The following is a 16,387-nucleotide window of genomic DNA, read 5'->3' as shown; positions in this document are numbered from 1 at the left end:
GATATGAGGGGGCAGAAATGTGTGCGTTTTTGTGTGTGTGTGTGTGTGTGCGTGTGCTTTTGGGCTTCTTGAACACGTTGATTGTCCCTCTCCTCAGAGTTCATCTCTGTCCCCCTTGCACACTGGCCAATCCCTCTTTTCATTTGCTAACCACATCCCCCACGCACCCAGCGCCCCCGCCCCTCTTCATTTCAGGGTGGACAGTGGTTCAATCCCTTCTTGTGGGCCTCCCGACACGTTTCCCATCAGGCACACAGAATTAAGAGCCGAATGTAGACACTTACTCAGCCTGATGGAGAAAGTGTCCATCAGGTTTCCCCCCTCATTTCCTGCCTCTCTTTTGGACAATCGCAGTAAAAAATATATACAAGAAAAAAACAGTGCGATGGTGCGCAGACTGTATATGCAACTGTGTATCTTTTTAATTTCACCTTAAATGCAAGGTTCATGATAGAAACAAAAACCTTCCACTTCCACACACGTATGTGTGCGAGGAGTCTTTTCATACCGTGAAGGTTATGACAAATCTCTTCACTTCGTCCATCGTCATTTCCTTCAGCTTTTAATTCAAGTCCGAGTGTGTGTATTTGACCAACGTTCATGGAGAAGAGAAATTTGTCGGGTAGGAAATGTCAAATTTGTAACACATTTCACATGGCTCCTTTGAAGTGCGATTAAGGAAGCAACTGAGAGAACACGAGAGAGGTTGAGGAGACAGCTATGACATTTGTGACCGGACAGAACTAACAATCAGGATGTTACTAGACATGTAATAAATAGATCAGGGCACAAGTCAGTTATACGCAGCCAGTATTGAGATGACTATCCACACCTTTTTAAACCTGTATACCCTATATAAACGCAACCCTAAGTTTCTTTTTGCAGGATGTAGGAATCTAAATGTTGTGCAGTGAGGCTTAGATCGATCATCCACTTGAATAGTTTGTTCTACTTTAGTTTTTTGAAAACTTTGTTGATCTGTAGGACAATGTATGCGTTTCACTTGAGTCTGAGCAAGAAAAGAAGATGGTTATTGATTGCTGCTCCTGTCGGCCTCGTATAAAACTCCACAATGTGGATGGTGGAAAAACATTTCCAGACACAAACGTTTAACAATCTTTTGTCAGTGAAACCCCTATTGGTCCCCATTGAAATGTTGCGTCATGTTGTCTCATGTTGGCCGTGGTGAAGTTTGTTTCTCAAAGCAAGAGCATGGAAAGTATGAATTGTGAAAAGAGACTTTTCAAAGCTGGTTTTGAACAAAAACGGTTTACAGCCACAGAATGATTATTGTTTGTCTGATTCACAAACAGGTGAGCAGTTCTACCTGTTTTCTTTGTATTTTGTCGGCTTTTTGAAACTATCAGAGAGGTTCGTTAGAATGTCTTTGACGAGGAAAGAATGTATATGTACCTGTATGTACTGATATAGATGTGAATCAACTTTTAAGTGGCACTACATCCCGCTCTATTTGTGATGACGTTCGAATATATTATATATTAAAATATGAATTTGGCTTCCCAACACATCCTTGACGCTTCGTGTTTGACTGTCTCTGGTTTTGGCGCCTAATTTGACAGGATTTCACCACATTGACCACACACTGTGCCTTAGCATCACTACTAGCCGTTATGAATCCAAATGGAATGGGGCATTTTTCCTCACCACGTGCTTTAGAGCTTTTGCTGGCATTGGGTGTTCTCCCACAACACTCTATGTCTTTTTCAAATAACAATCCATTTCAATTCACTGCATTCGAGGGAATTCCAGCGAGCCAATGTCGGGCTCACAGTCTGTGGAAGCGGCGCGCTATAATGATTGTTGCACGAGCAATAGCCTGGCGGTTCACACCGGTTATGAGTTTCTCCAATCCCTTTGGCTCCTCTGCTTTCTACACAACGGGTCTCGCTCTCTCGCTCCGGTGCAGTTTTCCCGCTTGTGTGTCTGCGCGTGGCGCTTGCTATTTGTTGAGACACACCTTTGCAAATATGTGGAATAAGGACATCACTTGAAAAACCTTATCACAAACTGCAGCGACACTAGTACTATATAATTTATATCATCTATGGTGTAACATTTTCTATCGCTTACATTGGAGAATTGGTTAGTTATCCTTGGCTTGCCACGATGACAAGATAAATGGAAAAAAACAAACAAGGGGTTAGAGGTGGCGAGATGCAGTTTTCAGAGATGAAGCGGTTGTTCCCAGCGCCAGATTAGACAAAATAGACCCAACGCGAGCTGGCTTCAGCGCATCTTGTGGAATAAGCCCTATTGGTTTACGAGTGGCAGGAAAGGGAAGCGGGTAGCGCATCTCCAAAAGTCGCAGTAAATCAATGCCAAGTCTGGGGATGATGGACATGGTAATGTCAAATTTGTAAAATAATAATATATATATTTGTTTTAAATGTAATGTTTTGACAGTGAGAATGCACCCCACTAGGTGGTGCTCTGAGGCCCACAATTAGGCCTGGTTGAAAAAAGCTGCCCCAGGTCATGGCAGCAATCGATCAGAACTAAAAGGGACAAACACTTCATCTCCAAAAACTGCAGCTTCTTCCATTTATTTTGGCACCGTGGCAAGCCAAGGGTTTCTTCACAATTCAAACATTTCTTAACATTCCAATAAAACAAAGGAAAGGCTTTCCGTGTGAGGGACAGGCAGAGTGTGCTGGACTGGCAAGTCAGTCAGTAAACCCTGACGGGAGGAAGGATAATGTCAGCATTCACTCAAGCCCCTTTGGCAGAGTCACACTCCATGACACCTGCAACACACACGCCTGTCGGGTTTGGGGAAATTTGCCTTGATTGTGTGTTTGTCTTGTTGGGAGACTGCAGCAGTACGTGTGAAACCATTGGTGTGTTTGATTGTGCCACAGAATTGGTTTGCATATAATGAATTTGTGAGATCGGTGTTGGTAGGCATGTGTGTGCGTAGAATATATATATATACACACACACACACACACACACACACACACACACACATATACACTTATATATGTGAGCAGTAATGTGCATTTTGGCCCTGTGGACCCTCTCAAAGGTGACTGAAATAGATGCTCACACAAAAGGGCAGAATGCATCACGTTTTCTTAAGGAAACGTGCCTGCCGTGCTTTCCAGTGGTAGCCAGAGAAGAAACTAAAGTCAAGGCATTGTAGTGTGCAGACATTAGCCTCCACCGTAGTTGAATTTACACCGCTGAATATGACTCAAAACATGTATTTGTAAAACAGAAATCTTAACAAAAGACATTGGATGCCTAATGCACATAAATAAATGTTCAGATTTACATTAATTTCTGTCAGATTTTCCAAATAAGAGTAGGTTTGGCTCAATAAAGGAATGACAATGTAGCTGTAAAAGATGATCTCTTGAATCAAAGGCAGATTGACAGCCCAGCAGGAGCACTCGGACGGGAATGATGAGAAACCCCTGAGCAAGAGACCATTCAGCCACAGGCTGAAAACGAATGCGCTACCTTTAGTGTTGCATGAACATATGCTCAGCAAACCAAGCAACAAATAAATAATTGATCCTGGGACTGACCTGGCCCTTTGGTCACCACCAGTTTGGGTTTGCTCCGGGCTCCATCCCCCTTGGTGGTGTACGCTGCCACTGTGATGGAGTAAGTGGTGTCTGGCTTGAGTCCTCCAATGACCATTTCCTAGGGGAGACATGGGGGGAAAGATGGACAGGAAAATGTCAAAATATGTCTTGAATTTTTGATGATTCGACCCCGTTCAAGCAGTTCAAACTGCTCTATACAGGATGTCAATCTATATGCCTCCAGGTTCGCAATGTTCACAGAGCATGCAATAAATGGAAGGTTTCCCCCTGAGGAATATGAGTCCGTTCCATTAAGTTCATTTTTAAGAATTACCAAGTTAGAGAAGGCACATTATGCATGTAAATGGAAGTAGCGCCTTCATTCCTTTAGCAATATTCCAAATCGACAACTTGACTTTGTGATAAATGCATGCTGAATACATCCGGCCCCGTCACTGGCAGTTTTTACCCCAGCCATTAAGTTTCCTTGAGTTTTCTTCAAAGAGCGGCTTCCGATCAATTCTAATGAATCTTTCAGAGGAGCAGGTTTAAACGAATACGGAATGAGGATTTTAACAGGCGGGTTGGCGGAGGAATGGGAGAGGTCAATAGAGGTAAATGAGCTATAAGTACTGTCTAGTACTTGAGATGGTATCCACGTAATGCAGATGGACTCCATATCAAATCTGGGTTCAAAATAAGGGTACAACTTGTTGAAAAAAATAAAATAGAAATTGATTACCAGAGATTAAATGAGGAGTTTACAGTAGGTCAAACACGGCAGTTATGTGAACTACCGCCTCCATTTTTTGAATGACAATTTTTTTTCATTTTTCATTTGAGTTCAGGGAAGCCCAGAAAAAAACGAGAAATAATTCTTGAACAAGCACAACAAAGGAAAAAAGCACACATACACACCACCAGAGCACAAGACAAAACGCATCGTTTCAACACACAACACGACACATGTAGCATTAGCATTCCAGACACAGTGGGCAGTGGATATTGCATCAGCCCTTGTTTTGTTGAAGCTAGCAGGCTAATTATGTAAGTGTGTCCTTTCTTTTCCTGTATGGCGTGCAGAGGTATTCCTGAGGTTGGTTGGCCAGACAGCCGAGGTGAAACCTCTGAACCCCTTTGTTACCCGAATATATTAAATAAAGATTGGAAGGGTCACGTAGACGTGAAACCAAGTAGATTGATGCAATATCCACTTTTAATACCCGTTCAGCTACCAAAAGCACTCAGGCGAAACGTCGTACTCACATATTCAGCCGTATCGTCCGTTTCCCACTAACCCCCCCGCCAAAGAGGAGAGTGCAGAAGAGAAAGTAATCATTTTTTTATTTTAAAGAAAGAAACAGAAAAGAAAAGAATAAATAGGGATGGGAGAGACGGGGGCATTAGAGGTTTGGAATCAGAGGGTGTCAGAAATAGGTCACTGGTTTTGTAAAGTCAGGAAAGAGGGAAGCCGTGTGAAGGTTTTGTTATGAGGAGCAGCAGGAACTGAGCGGCTGAGAGTTGTATAGGTCTGCCTGTTGGTCCTAGCGACTAAAGATACGCTACTTCAGTCACTTCAAATCATTGGTAGCTACAGGCAGTATTGATATCAAGATGCACTGTATGTGTGCTTTTAAGGGTTTAATGATGAGGACATTGTTAAGAATTATAGTAACAAAAAATAAATAATCTAGGATATTTTAATCAAGTTATTTAAACTCATTATAATCTTGAATTTCTGGTCAGTTAAATATTCAAATGTAAATTTGACGCTGGTGGCCTTTTGGCCTTATTCCCCTAAATATGTAGAATTGCATGCAACCATTCTTTTGTGTGTTGTTTACTTCATTGCTTCAAGGCTTTTCGTTCCCATTTGGATGATTGCTACGGTGCACAAAAGTCTCATTTTGACAGAATTCCTCCAACAAGTTTTGTAAAAAGAAAAAATTGGCCATCAAACAGGGGTCCATTACAATTCTAGCTGTCAGTGCAGGCTGATTTTTGGTGAAACGTTTTCATGCCAATTTTTCTTTGCCCCCCCCCTCCCCAAGGCAAAGAATACTATAATCAGCATTTCCTTCCTCTTCACATTGGATACAAGCACACAATCAGACATTTTATGGCATGTGTTGCTATAAAGGAGGGGTCTAGACATTCCTAATAAAAGCCCGAGAGGCAGCAGAGGGAGAACAAGATGAGTGAAGCTTTGATTACAGTTCTTGTGGTGGGCAAAGGGGAAAAGATATTGTAGCAATATGAAATGAAATCCAAAGGGGGAAGAGCACCCATGTCACTTTCCATACACCAGCAATGCCAGGCCACAACAGTGAGGTTGGAGTATACAATTTGCCCTCTGCTTGAGAAAAGGTTTGTCAACTTTCTTTGGAATGTCTTCTGAAGTTTTAGAAAAATTCATCGGTGTGGCTTCAGTCTGCTTTATGGTCGAAAGAAGATCTATACCAATGTATTGCGAGAATGAACAGCGTTGCTGCTAAAAGCACGGCTTTAGCCGGAACTTAATTCTTTTGAGATATCGGACTTCGACAAAAAACTGAGAGGCGGTCTTACCTGGGCGTCGGCCAGCATGACGTCCTTGATATGGGGCGGGCCTCGGGACTCGCCGTTTTCCACGCGTACGTAGTGTACCTGGTAGCCACGGATCTGACCATGCTGCTTGCCTGGCGTCAGAGAGCGCCACATCACCTTTAGTGCTGTGGAGTTGAGGACCTCCACCTCTACTCGCCTGGGAGGAGCCCCGGGAACTGTGGGTGCCAAGACAAAAACTAAAATCAGATCAACTTGGTTATGACTAGAGTAGAAATATGGAGAAATTGCCATTCCTTATTAAACAAGTGCAGTACATAAAGAATACGGTGCCTTAGCAAAATTGCTCCACATACTTCACATTACTCTTAAGAGCAATGGAGGATGACGGGGCCACACGGGAAATGAATAAGCCTCTGATGATCCATAAAAGGTATCCATGAAATATGGCAGCAACTAGCAAGTATCTTTATCACAGAAACCCCCTTCCTGCCGCTCTCACACTGCCTCCACTTTCTCCGGTCTCCTCCACCTTGCGTCTGCTGTGTCTGTCTGCCATGGGTGAGACGCTCTCAGTCATAATGACAGGCCTTTATGGGAGGCCTTGCTGCTAGGCCTTTCGGCGTGTCACTGACTGGCCCTTTCTGAGATGGATGTGCCATTAATAGGACTCTTCCACTCAAACTGCTTCCATTTACTCGTCCACAAACACCGCGAGTCCTGTTCTTCCCCGCCCCTAAATCACAACCCCATTTCGCCCCCCCCCTATATTTCCCCGGATCATGAACCAATCTGGTTTATTACCTAAATCTTCTCTACCTTTTAGCCCAGACTCCTATTTCTTTATTTGCCACTTCTATGTCTCACGTCATTATTGTAACCACACCAGCAAATGTGTCATTTGCTGTTGTCATTGCGGTATGGCTTTCAACACTGCAGCTCCTGATACTGGTGTCTTTTAAAACAGGAATATTTAAGCTTATCTCTACTGCTCTCGTTGCACATCAGTGTCAGTACAATGCGCAACGTGTAATGGATGTGAAATGGATTGTGGAAAATAGAAAACAATGTCAGCCATCTGTCAGTGATTCAGAGTTTTTTTTTGTATGCCAACAACTTTACTTGTCAGTTTATGCATTGCGTAGTTAAAATACTTTTCTAATTTGTCAAATATTTTCATGTTATCCAACTGAGCTATATAATGTTACACCTTTTAGTTCTTTTACGGTTGAATTAGGTCTACAAGTATCTACACCTCTCTGTCCTTTCCAAAATGTGTGGTACACAATGGTTGCACGTGTAGAGGAGAGTGGAATAATGGTTAACGCTGCAAAAAATATATAGAAATGTGTCTTAATTGTTTGTTCAAAGGATTTAGCCTTTGCAATCCTAACATATGCTTTAAGTATGGGGATTCGAATTGCGACCTTAGAGGACACATAGCAGCTTCTTTACCTGCACACCCTAAATGCAGTGAAGTGCTCATAAATGCTTATGATCCTCAGCTGAGCAATGAGATATTGTTAAAAGCCTACAGATAGAGGATGTATAAGGGTTCTGGCAGCCATTCTGAATTACATTTGGTTGGTTACGCTTAAATTGCAACACACTTGATTTCCCAAGTGTGTTATCTCTCAACTCACAGTGTAGTTCCTGCAATGACAATGTGTGATACTTTCAAATGGTACACACATACTGTATGCAACATACAACATTGTCCCCACACACACACACACATACTCATCAACATTGTTGTGGATTCATTCTTTGCTGTTTTAGCTATCTGCTAAATATTCTCCAACTTGTTGACTTATCTATCTGACTCGTGATGAGGACCCACACAGCCTCACAGACCAGCAACTTCAGTAACACACACACCCACAGAACACACTGGACATTCAGATCCTTCAATTCACGGAGATTTATTGGAGCAACACACTCACATGAATCACGCTCTTTCCGGAAAGACACTGGCGAGCTGATGATACAACACGTTAGTTTATACATTGCTTTGACCATTCGATTGGGTGAAACCCTCCCCCCTCTCTCCTAACTGCACTGAACTATCTGTTTTCCCACCATTCTCCCCCTCATCCTTCACTAGATACCCCCCACCCTTCTTTCTGGTATGTTGATGTAGCCTGGCTCCCTTCACTCTGCCCTCGCCTGGGCCTTTGCAGTCCTTAGTATGGCAAAAACTCTTCTGTCTCTATGTCTCTACAACCTTGCAGTCTCATTACGTCTGGCATAACTGTCTGTGGGACTCCTTCCAGCTGTCCCTCTGTTGAACTGTAAAGCATCACCTACCTGGATATATCTATAGCTATATCCTTACTTGCAGAATTACATAGAAATTATTATAACACGAGTATATGTTGGAATATTGAAATATATTTTTCCTCTATACCATTCACCACCAAAAGCAAACTCTGGCAAAAACCGTGGATTACTTTTTTTCGACATGTTTAGCTACACCGGATAAGAGATTGATCTACCGTCTTCGTCTGTGCGGCAGAGTAGGGGCTCGCTCTCGGGGCCTGGCCCGATCACAGTACGGGCAGATACAGTGACGCGGTACTGGGTCCATTTCTCCAGTCGATTCAGCAGCACCACGTCTTCAGTGGGAGGGACTCTGGGCTCCTCCATGGGCTCTCCATCGTCACTGCCGCCCTCTGACGGGCCCACCACCTGGTAGCGCACCCTGTACCCCACCAGGTCACCGTTGTGACTCATCAAAGGCGGGGGGCGCCAACGTACCAGCAGGCTGGTGGAGCTCGGGCTATGGCACTTAATGTCTTGAGGGGGGGCTGAGGGCTCTGGTGAGGTGGAAAGGACAGGAAGGAAGGGGATTCGAGGACGAGGAGGAGGGGGAAAGTAGGGGTGAAAAACAAAAAAAATAAAAAGATGGTAGAGATAAAGCAAAATGATAAATGGATAAAGAAAATAAAAATAAGAGTAATTCCCAGAAAAATCAAATGCAAAACACACATTTAGGCAAAATATGTTGTGAAATTAAAAAATCATCAAGCAAATGTCAACAAAAGAGGCATTAATGGACAATGGCAAAAGCTTTTGTAATAATGAATTAAGGTGGATTCCCTTCCCTGCTGGGCGAGTAAACATTTTAGGTTTTGGTACAAGAACTTTGGCATTAAGGTCTCAAAAGTATCATGAGGTTGAATTTATTTGCTTGAGCACTCAAGTAATACTGCTTCCAGGCAAATCTTTGTTGGATATATTACAAAAATAATGTATCCTGTCGCACCAACGTCACAATCTCCTTCCACATGTCCAACACGGCCCATTTGTTTGTCCTGTAATGTACGGCATAACGGCAGGCGGGACGCTGTTTTGTTCATGTTATCTTTGTTTAAGCCTGTATCGACATTTTAAATGTTTCACAGTACAAATCTATGCAATTATTGCTTGGTCTCGCTATTAGCATGGCGACTAATACCATATTGCCATGACCATAGAAAACGCATTAAAAAGATGGATATGTAAAAATATGTACCCTGCTGGTCCAGTTGATAAAGATTTATCTGAGACAGTATTATATCCATTTTACGGAGATGATTTTTGTCCCAGAACCTTCAGGCATGAACTAAAACACGCTATTTTTCCCTGAGTATTTGCTAGCAGGGAGGAAGTGAAGTCCTTTTTAATTTGTAACAGAATAAAAGCTTTCCAACATGGTAGCTGTTATTTGTGTCTGAAGTGTTCTTCCAAAACATATTAAAACCTACACATCTGTGAACTTCCTAAATCAAATCCAACGCCTCTCGCTTCTAATCTGTGCCAAGCTCTTACACAGTTTGTGCTCGTCCAGAGAGTGTGCTGTGCAGGGAGCGATAAAACGTTCACTCTCATCCAGAGTTTGGTGTTATACGGATAAAACGTATCAAACTATTTCTATCCAAGTCGGGTTTCCTCATCTACTATCTAGATTTTGTCTCCATCTTGCTATAAAACACCCAATTCATTATTACCTTTTTCTGTTAGGTAAGGTAAAAATAGCACAATAATCCGCTCCAAAAAATGAAATACCATCACAAAAAAAGGCATTCCACACAAATTAGTGAATCAACTCAAATGAAACCCATGGAAACAAGGAGCATGTTCTCATTCCAAAACAAAGTAAAAAATGATGAACTGAAGGAGGGTACTGGGAAATGCATTTCTCTGTAACCCAGGTAACTCAAAGGAAAGATCCACAGTTGAGGTTCAAAATGACAACTCATGAAAAAACATGAAAAAAACAGATATTCAGCATTGAAAATAGAACTGATTTGACTTCCAAAAAACAACTAACAGACAAAAATAAATCACAAGCATTTTTTGCATCATACGTACCTGATCCCACTATTACTAATTGGTTTAGACTTTCTTACCACCAGCACCTGACTAGCAGAGTGTGCTTACTCTGCAGCCAGTGAACTGAAACACTTTCCCTCTCAGAAAGCATGCCGTGACATATATTTCCGTTTCGAATGAGTGAGTAATAGCTTCAATTTCGACTCACTGAGAGTTAATTCTGGACCCATCTTGGGTTTATTGAGAGGGAGAGAGTTGGCTCTGTGCTGTTGCCAGGGCTGTTTATACTCATGTATCTGTGGTCTGGTGGGTCCACAAGACTGTGAGAGGGAAGGCCATGGGGGAAAATCTCTCTCTAAGATATTCTGCTCTTCTGCACATGTAAACGGACAACCATATTATTCATTTACTTTTTAAAATAAATCCCATTGCATAGCCTCGTGCCCTGTTTTCTGTAAAGCTTCCATTTTCAGAATGACAAGTCACAATAATAGAGGAAGCAAGAGAGAAAGCTTGTATTACTAAATTCATGAAAGTTTAAACAACTGACTAGTGTCACTTTGGGTGGACCAGCTTTTAAAAGATAAAAAAAAGAAAAAACAGGGGTTCTGACTATGACAACGGCCTGAAAAACTGAAAAATGAATGTTCCAGCACACAACAAATAGGGCAGGACCTCAGCCACAGTTCCCAAAACCTTCTCTGTGTCCAATGGGCTTATTTACTTACGGTCTTACTGAATTTTGAGCCCTTCGGTTTCTTTCCTTCTCTCATATTGTATTTGCAAACTCTTCACGTCAAGAATGAGTGCTCAGTTCTCAATCTTGGTGGTGCGGAAAAGGCTGTGAATCTGACAGGGGCCAGGCTATCAAAGTGCACAGGCATCCTCATGCCTGATAACAGCTGAAGACTGGCAAAGGCCCGGCTTAAATGGAGTGTATATCCCGTGAAGGCCAGTGGTGGGATTATGGATAGAAGAACTACACCCACAATAGAAGAAACTCAGCTAATGCCTTTCTAGAGGTTCTTTTGAAGCTCCTCTGAAAAGAGTTTCCTAAAAGCTATTTGACGCATAATTATTCAAGTCTGAATTCATATCCACCTCTTTGACTTTGACTTCAGCCTGTTGTGATATGAAGACTTCTGGGTATAAAGTCTCTAATGTCAAGTACTGGTGCCATATGTAATCACCATGACTACCTTACAATTAAACGCCTTTAGTGCATCATCCTCAGTGGAAATTAATGGCATACATTTCTTACACTTCTTGTTCTGTTGTCAATTCCTCAAATTGACACAGATCGCCAATGCTTTTGCTATCTAGAGTATCAGCACATGTCTGCATTTGAATTGCATAAGAAGCCTTGAATGACAGGATGTTCATATTTGTTGATCATTATGGAATTAATCCCCCCTGGTGCCAAATGGCCGTGCTGTGGCTCACACAGATATTCCAATACATCTAAAAACCTCCTGCAATTAGAGTAAGTGGGGTGTGGGGGAAGGGGGGTGGGGGGGGCTAAACTGCTTGTTTCGGCTAAATACAGAGGATTTAGAATCTGCCACTTTAATTTGAGCGATAGCACTTGACTAGCTACAGGCACGTTCTAGGTATAATCTAAATGTGTAACAAAGCCTGACAATCCACCGGCCGGGCTCATAGCTCATTTCGAAGCATGACATTAATTCTGACGCTATGAAATGGGATTCCTATCTGCAGTCCCGTATAACAGCTCACAGGGTCCATCTTAGGTCCTGCTTTGCAGCAAAAAGAACACGGGGAGCCCTCCCAGCTCTCGGCTTGTGGACCACCTCCGGGCCACATCGAAAACCACCTCACAGAAACAGTCTCGACCTGGTCGGCTATGGCAGCATAACCCCAAGAGGCCTTGCTTCTGAATGAGGACTACAGATGCCCGTGACATCCCGGGGACTTATTTCAGCCTGCTTTAATATTCAACAATGATTGTGGTGCTCTTTGCTTTGAGGAGTTGTTTGGCATCACTCCCCATGATCCAAATAAAGACTTGAGATGTATTGACAGTAGTAGTCACCATGACAATGGCCCCTGGTAGTGCTGCTAGGACTAGGCAGTCAAACTTCAACAGTCTGATTTTGTACCACAGAAAATGGACAATAAACAGAAGAATCATGTTGTCCGTCTTTCTTTTTACTCAGTGGAAAAGGGTTTCAGTCTGCCAGATACTGTATTTGGGTTCAGATCCCAGTTGAAATAGTTCTGTAGGAATGTGAGGAGAACATGGCATTTACAATGGGAAAATCAATTAAAAAAAATATTTTATTTTAACGCAGTTTATTTCCTTTTTATTTGTTTAATATATAATGAATGTTCAAAAAATAACTGCAGCTAGTTTAGTGAAGAAACCAGGGCTTCCTCGTAGGAGGGTACGGTGTGAGATTATTTGACATACTGTACATATCAGGGCTCTTGTGTGTGTCTGTGTCAGCCTCTCGCATAGTGATTGCACAGAACTCGGGAGTCTGGCTTGTGTCAGTTCATTGCCCTTGAACTTGAGAACGATGTTTCTTCTTTTCACTGTCTGTTTATGTGTTCCATGCTTATACAATGTGCCCTTTTCTGTTGTTTTTCTCCAAACTTTCCATGCTACGCTATGCCAGGAAACCACTCAATTCAAGCTTTACATTTTACACAGCTCTTCGCCGACTTGGATACATAGAGACATACAGATAGGTGATTATTTCTGACATGCATAAGGAACCTAACAGAATACATGTAATTGTAATATTTAACCGGATCATGAATTAAGAATGCTTACTATAAGCTTCCAATTCTATAATGGTGTTTAAGAAAAGCACAGCAAAAAACAACTGTTGATTCAATTTTTTTTTTTTCTGAAAACGGCAGATTGAATCCCTTAACCTCTCAATCACTTACCTCAAAGGATCCAGAAAATCAAGTTTTTAATTGTGTGGTGGGAAATCTTTTGCTCTGTCTGACTGTGACTTTTCTGACCTCAGCAGTGAGAAACCAACGGATGTATCTTACTCTTGCTTGAGCAGAGACTTGATAAAATCCTAAAAAAAATATATTGGCTGAGAAAGACCAGGGATAATGAGGCCTCGGGCAAAATGAAATGGATAGAAAAATATATAAAACTGTACTAAACAGTGTTTGATAATCGTGTCATGGAAATCTCATGGAGTCTCTTTCTACACAATATTTAGTAATATTTAGTGAGATGATTAATACTACAAACACACATCTTTGCTATTTCCATGACAGCGATTATTAACAATAGTTTTCCTTTCTATCTAATGCAATTGTATGAATGAGGCAGTTGAAAGGAGGAACCTTCATTTAGACTTTTTCTCCCCCATTTAAGAACCCAAAAAAGAGATGAAAATAGCTGCAAGCTATCGTTTGGTGTGATGTCAAACCTATATCATCTTTGATAACCCAGAAAAAAATGAAAATAATAAACAAATAAAAAAATAAAACCGAAAACCTTGTTTCAAAAACACTCAAAGTAAGAGGAAGAGGACACAAAGTGAGCGAGGAGACGTAAAGCCATTCCGAGGAGGGATTTTGTTCCATTGCACAGGGGAACATGTAGCAGAGAGAGAAACACAGCTGAAATAGGGGGATGTAAGAGAAAGTGAGAAGTGTATCCAATCCAATCAGCTTGCAGGTTACCGGTCAAGAACAAATGCAAAAGCAGTGGTAGGGAACACACAAACACACATCAATAGGTGAAGATGCGCACAGACACCCGTGAGACACCAAGACAGAAATGGGCCCAAATGAACATAAATTATTTTCATGCCGTGACGGTGAAAGTTTCTCTCGGCAGCACCCCCAGTGCGTAGGAGTGAATATCGCATGCAACTGGCGCTCTCCTCAGTGACTATGCACCAGCGGTGTAGCTCTGGTGCCCAGCAGTACAAAAAAATAACTGTGAAGTGGTTGTTCCAAAGCCCCCACAGCCCAGTTGTGGGGGCACATCCAACAAGTTGCACTGGTAGAAACAGAAAATGTGTTAATAGAGGTCTTCTCCCACCGCCATGGCTTCCCTTTGTCTCAGTAAAGGTCAATTTAGGTTTCTATGTAGGTCAATCTAGGTTTTTGAGTTTAAAGGTAGTAACTCTGACAATGAATGTATACATGCAACTGTGACTGGGTCCAAAATTACTACATTAGACCGACCCCTAATACCTTAAATCTAGCAAAATTTACCATTTATGTAATAAATGTCAATGCACAACATTATTGTTGATTATTGTGTGCTGTGTTAACCCAAAATACATACATTTCATTCCCCGGCATCACAACAGTCCTTAAGATGCTATTTGATATTTGAGTGGATTAGCTGGGTGTACTTTCTTGAGATTGCACTAATAAATTATCATACCACTCCTGTTATTTTTAGCCAGCTTGTTTAAATAATGCAGTTATTTATGCTTCTGCCTTCTGTGAATAAAATAAGCTGTGCGGAACTGATTAATGGAATAAATTCAGGCAGTGGGCATATGTATACTGATTTTCTTTAATGACTAACTCATCCCCAAATCCCCAATCTGAAAACCATTCATATGAGAGCCATGGCAGTCTTAGAGGAGAGCTGACATTTTTTGTGTCTCGGTCACATGGAGAAAAGTGCGCTTGCTGTTGGAAAAGGATAGGAAAAAGTAAACAAAAGTGAAAGGCAAATAAGTAACCGCCACAATTGTCAATCGAAGTAGACGTGATTTGTTTTAAAGTGTTGGGTTACCTCATGCATGTTTGACACTAGAGGCAATGTATGCAATTCATTCTAAAATAAAAGATTGGTAAAACATTGAACGGGGCGATTATTCGAAAAATAAGGTGGAAAATACCATAATGTTTTGTTGCATCGAGGTTTACCAAGAGTTAGTTTGTAGTTCACCATTTTTTCCATCAGCTTTGAACCATAATTGTGTCAATGAAAAACACAATCACAGTTTAAAGTTGATGACGCAGTTGACATTAGAGAAAATAAAGTTTACAACTTTATAAAGTACAAAATCTCATCAGAATTCAATTCAATTTGCGAAGCCACAAATGATTTAACTGCGTTCTTTGGGAGAATCACTTTGTTAACCAGCACACAAAGAGAACATGAGAAAAGACTAAATAAAGCGCTACATACTGGCTTGCAAGGTCTTCTGCAATAAGTCATTGGTGAAGGCTCCGATTCCTTTGTTAGAGATGGCTGCCAGTGAGAAGTGGTACTCTGTGTTTGGGCGGAGATTTTCCACAACGTATGAAGACGCAGGTCCAAATGATTTCTTCATCTGTTGATGGAGAGTATTGTCATTGGTTTTAAGGAATTATTACATTGGAAGGGATAATGCAAACCTCTCAGTGCAAAAGGCAGACACTGAAACCTGAAACGAAACACCAAAAGTCTTACCTGAGTGCCAAAACTGCCTTCCATGTAGCGGAGTTCATAGGTTATGATTCCTTCTTTCTCATAGGCAGCTTCCCAGGTCAGCTCGATGCTGGTATCAGTAAAAGCCCCAACCTGAAATTTGGATGGTTGACCTGGAACTGAAAAAAATAGCAGAGGACATAGTTACAAAAATTGCAAGTACAACATTTTTTGCAGTACCTTTTTCCTGTACACTGACAAAATAGCAAATTTCCTGTCAACACAACACGATGAACAGAACAGAAAACGGCACCAAATCCGAGAGGATTAAATGGAGTCAAATTGAGAGGAGTAGATAATAGGGACGTAGAAAATGTGTCCCCCGATGGCCAGCATGGTATGAGTCCTCAACCTTTTTTGGGGTTACTTAAGTTTGACCTGCCCCTTTGTCCTAGCACGATAGGGTGATATTTGTTCTCATATTTTGGTTGTTTCTCAATTATGCCTGTTTTTTTTTGGACTGTCATAATCAAAGAGATTTCTGTCATCATTTGCAGAGGCTGCAGATGTGTGGGTGAACCTTGCACAGTAGGGAAGAAAAATTGTC

The 16,387-nt window shown here is 41.7% G+C and overlaps 1 protein-coding gene across 10 annotated transcripts in view; it reads right to left on the bottom strand.

Annotated features, from left to right (window-relative positions):
- Positions 1 to 16,387, bottom strand: part of ptprsa (protein tyrosine phosphatase receptor type Sa) — a 198,195-nt gene that overhangs the window by 48,060 nt on the left and 133,748 nt on the right. For 5 of the 10 annotated variants that reach the window (XM_078108268.1, XM_078108270.1, XM_078108267.1 and 2 more), the window contains 6 exons: positions 15,823 to 15,959; positions 15,559 to 15,703; positions 8,591 to 8,911; positions 6,120 to 6,313; positions 4,818 to 4,844; positions 3,552 to 3,669 (listed from right to left, as the gene is read on the bottom strand). In XM_078108268.1, coding sequence (XP_077964394.1) covers positions 3,552 to 3,669; positions 4,818 to 4,844; positions 6,120 to 6,313; positions 8,591 to 8,911; positions 15,559 to 15,703; positions 15,823 to 15,959 — 942 coding nt within the window. The remainder of the gene's footprint in view (positions 1 to 3,551; positions 3,670 to 4,817; positions 4,845 to 6,119; positions 6,314 to 8,590; positions 8,912 to 15,558; positions 15,704 to 15,822; positions 15,960 to 16,387) is intronic. The other 5 variants (XM_040185255.2, XM_078108271.1, XM_078108273.1 and 2 more) reach the window with 2 other exon arrangements.

Source organism: Gasterosteus aculeatus, chromosome 8, assembly GCF_964276395.1.
Source record: "Gasterosteus aculeatus chromosome 8, fGasAcu3.hap1.1, whole genome shotgun sequence".
In the NCBI taxonomy this organism is placed as follows: Eukaryota; Metazoa; Chordata; class Actinopteri; order Perciformes; family Gasterosteidae; genus Gasterosteus; species Gasterosteus aculeatus.
Note: the sequence above shows the minus strand (reverse complement) of the source record. Positions and strands in the feature narration are given on the sequence as shown.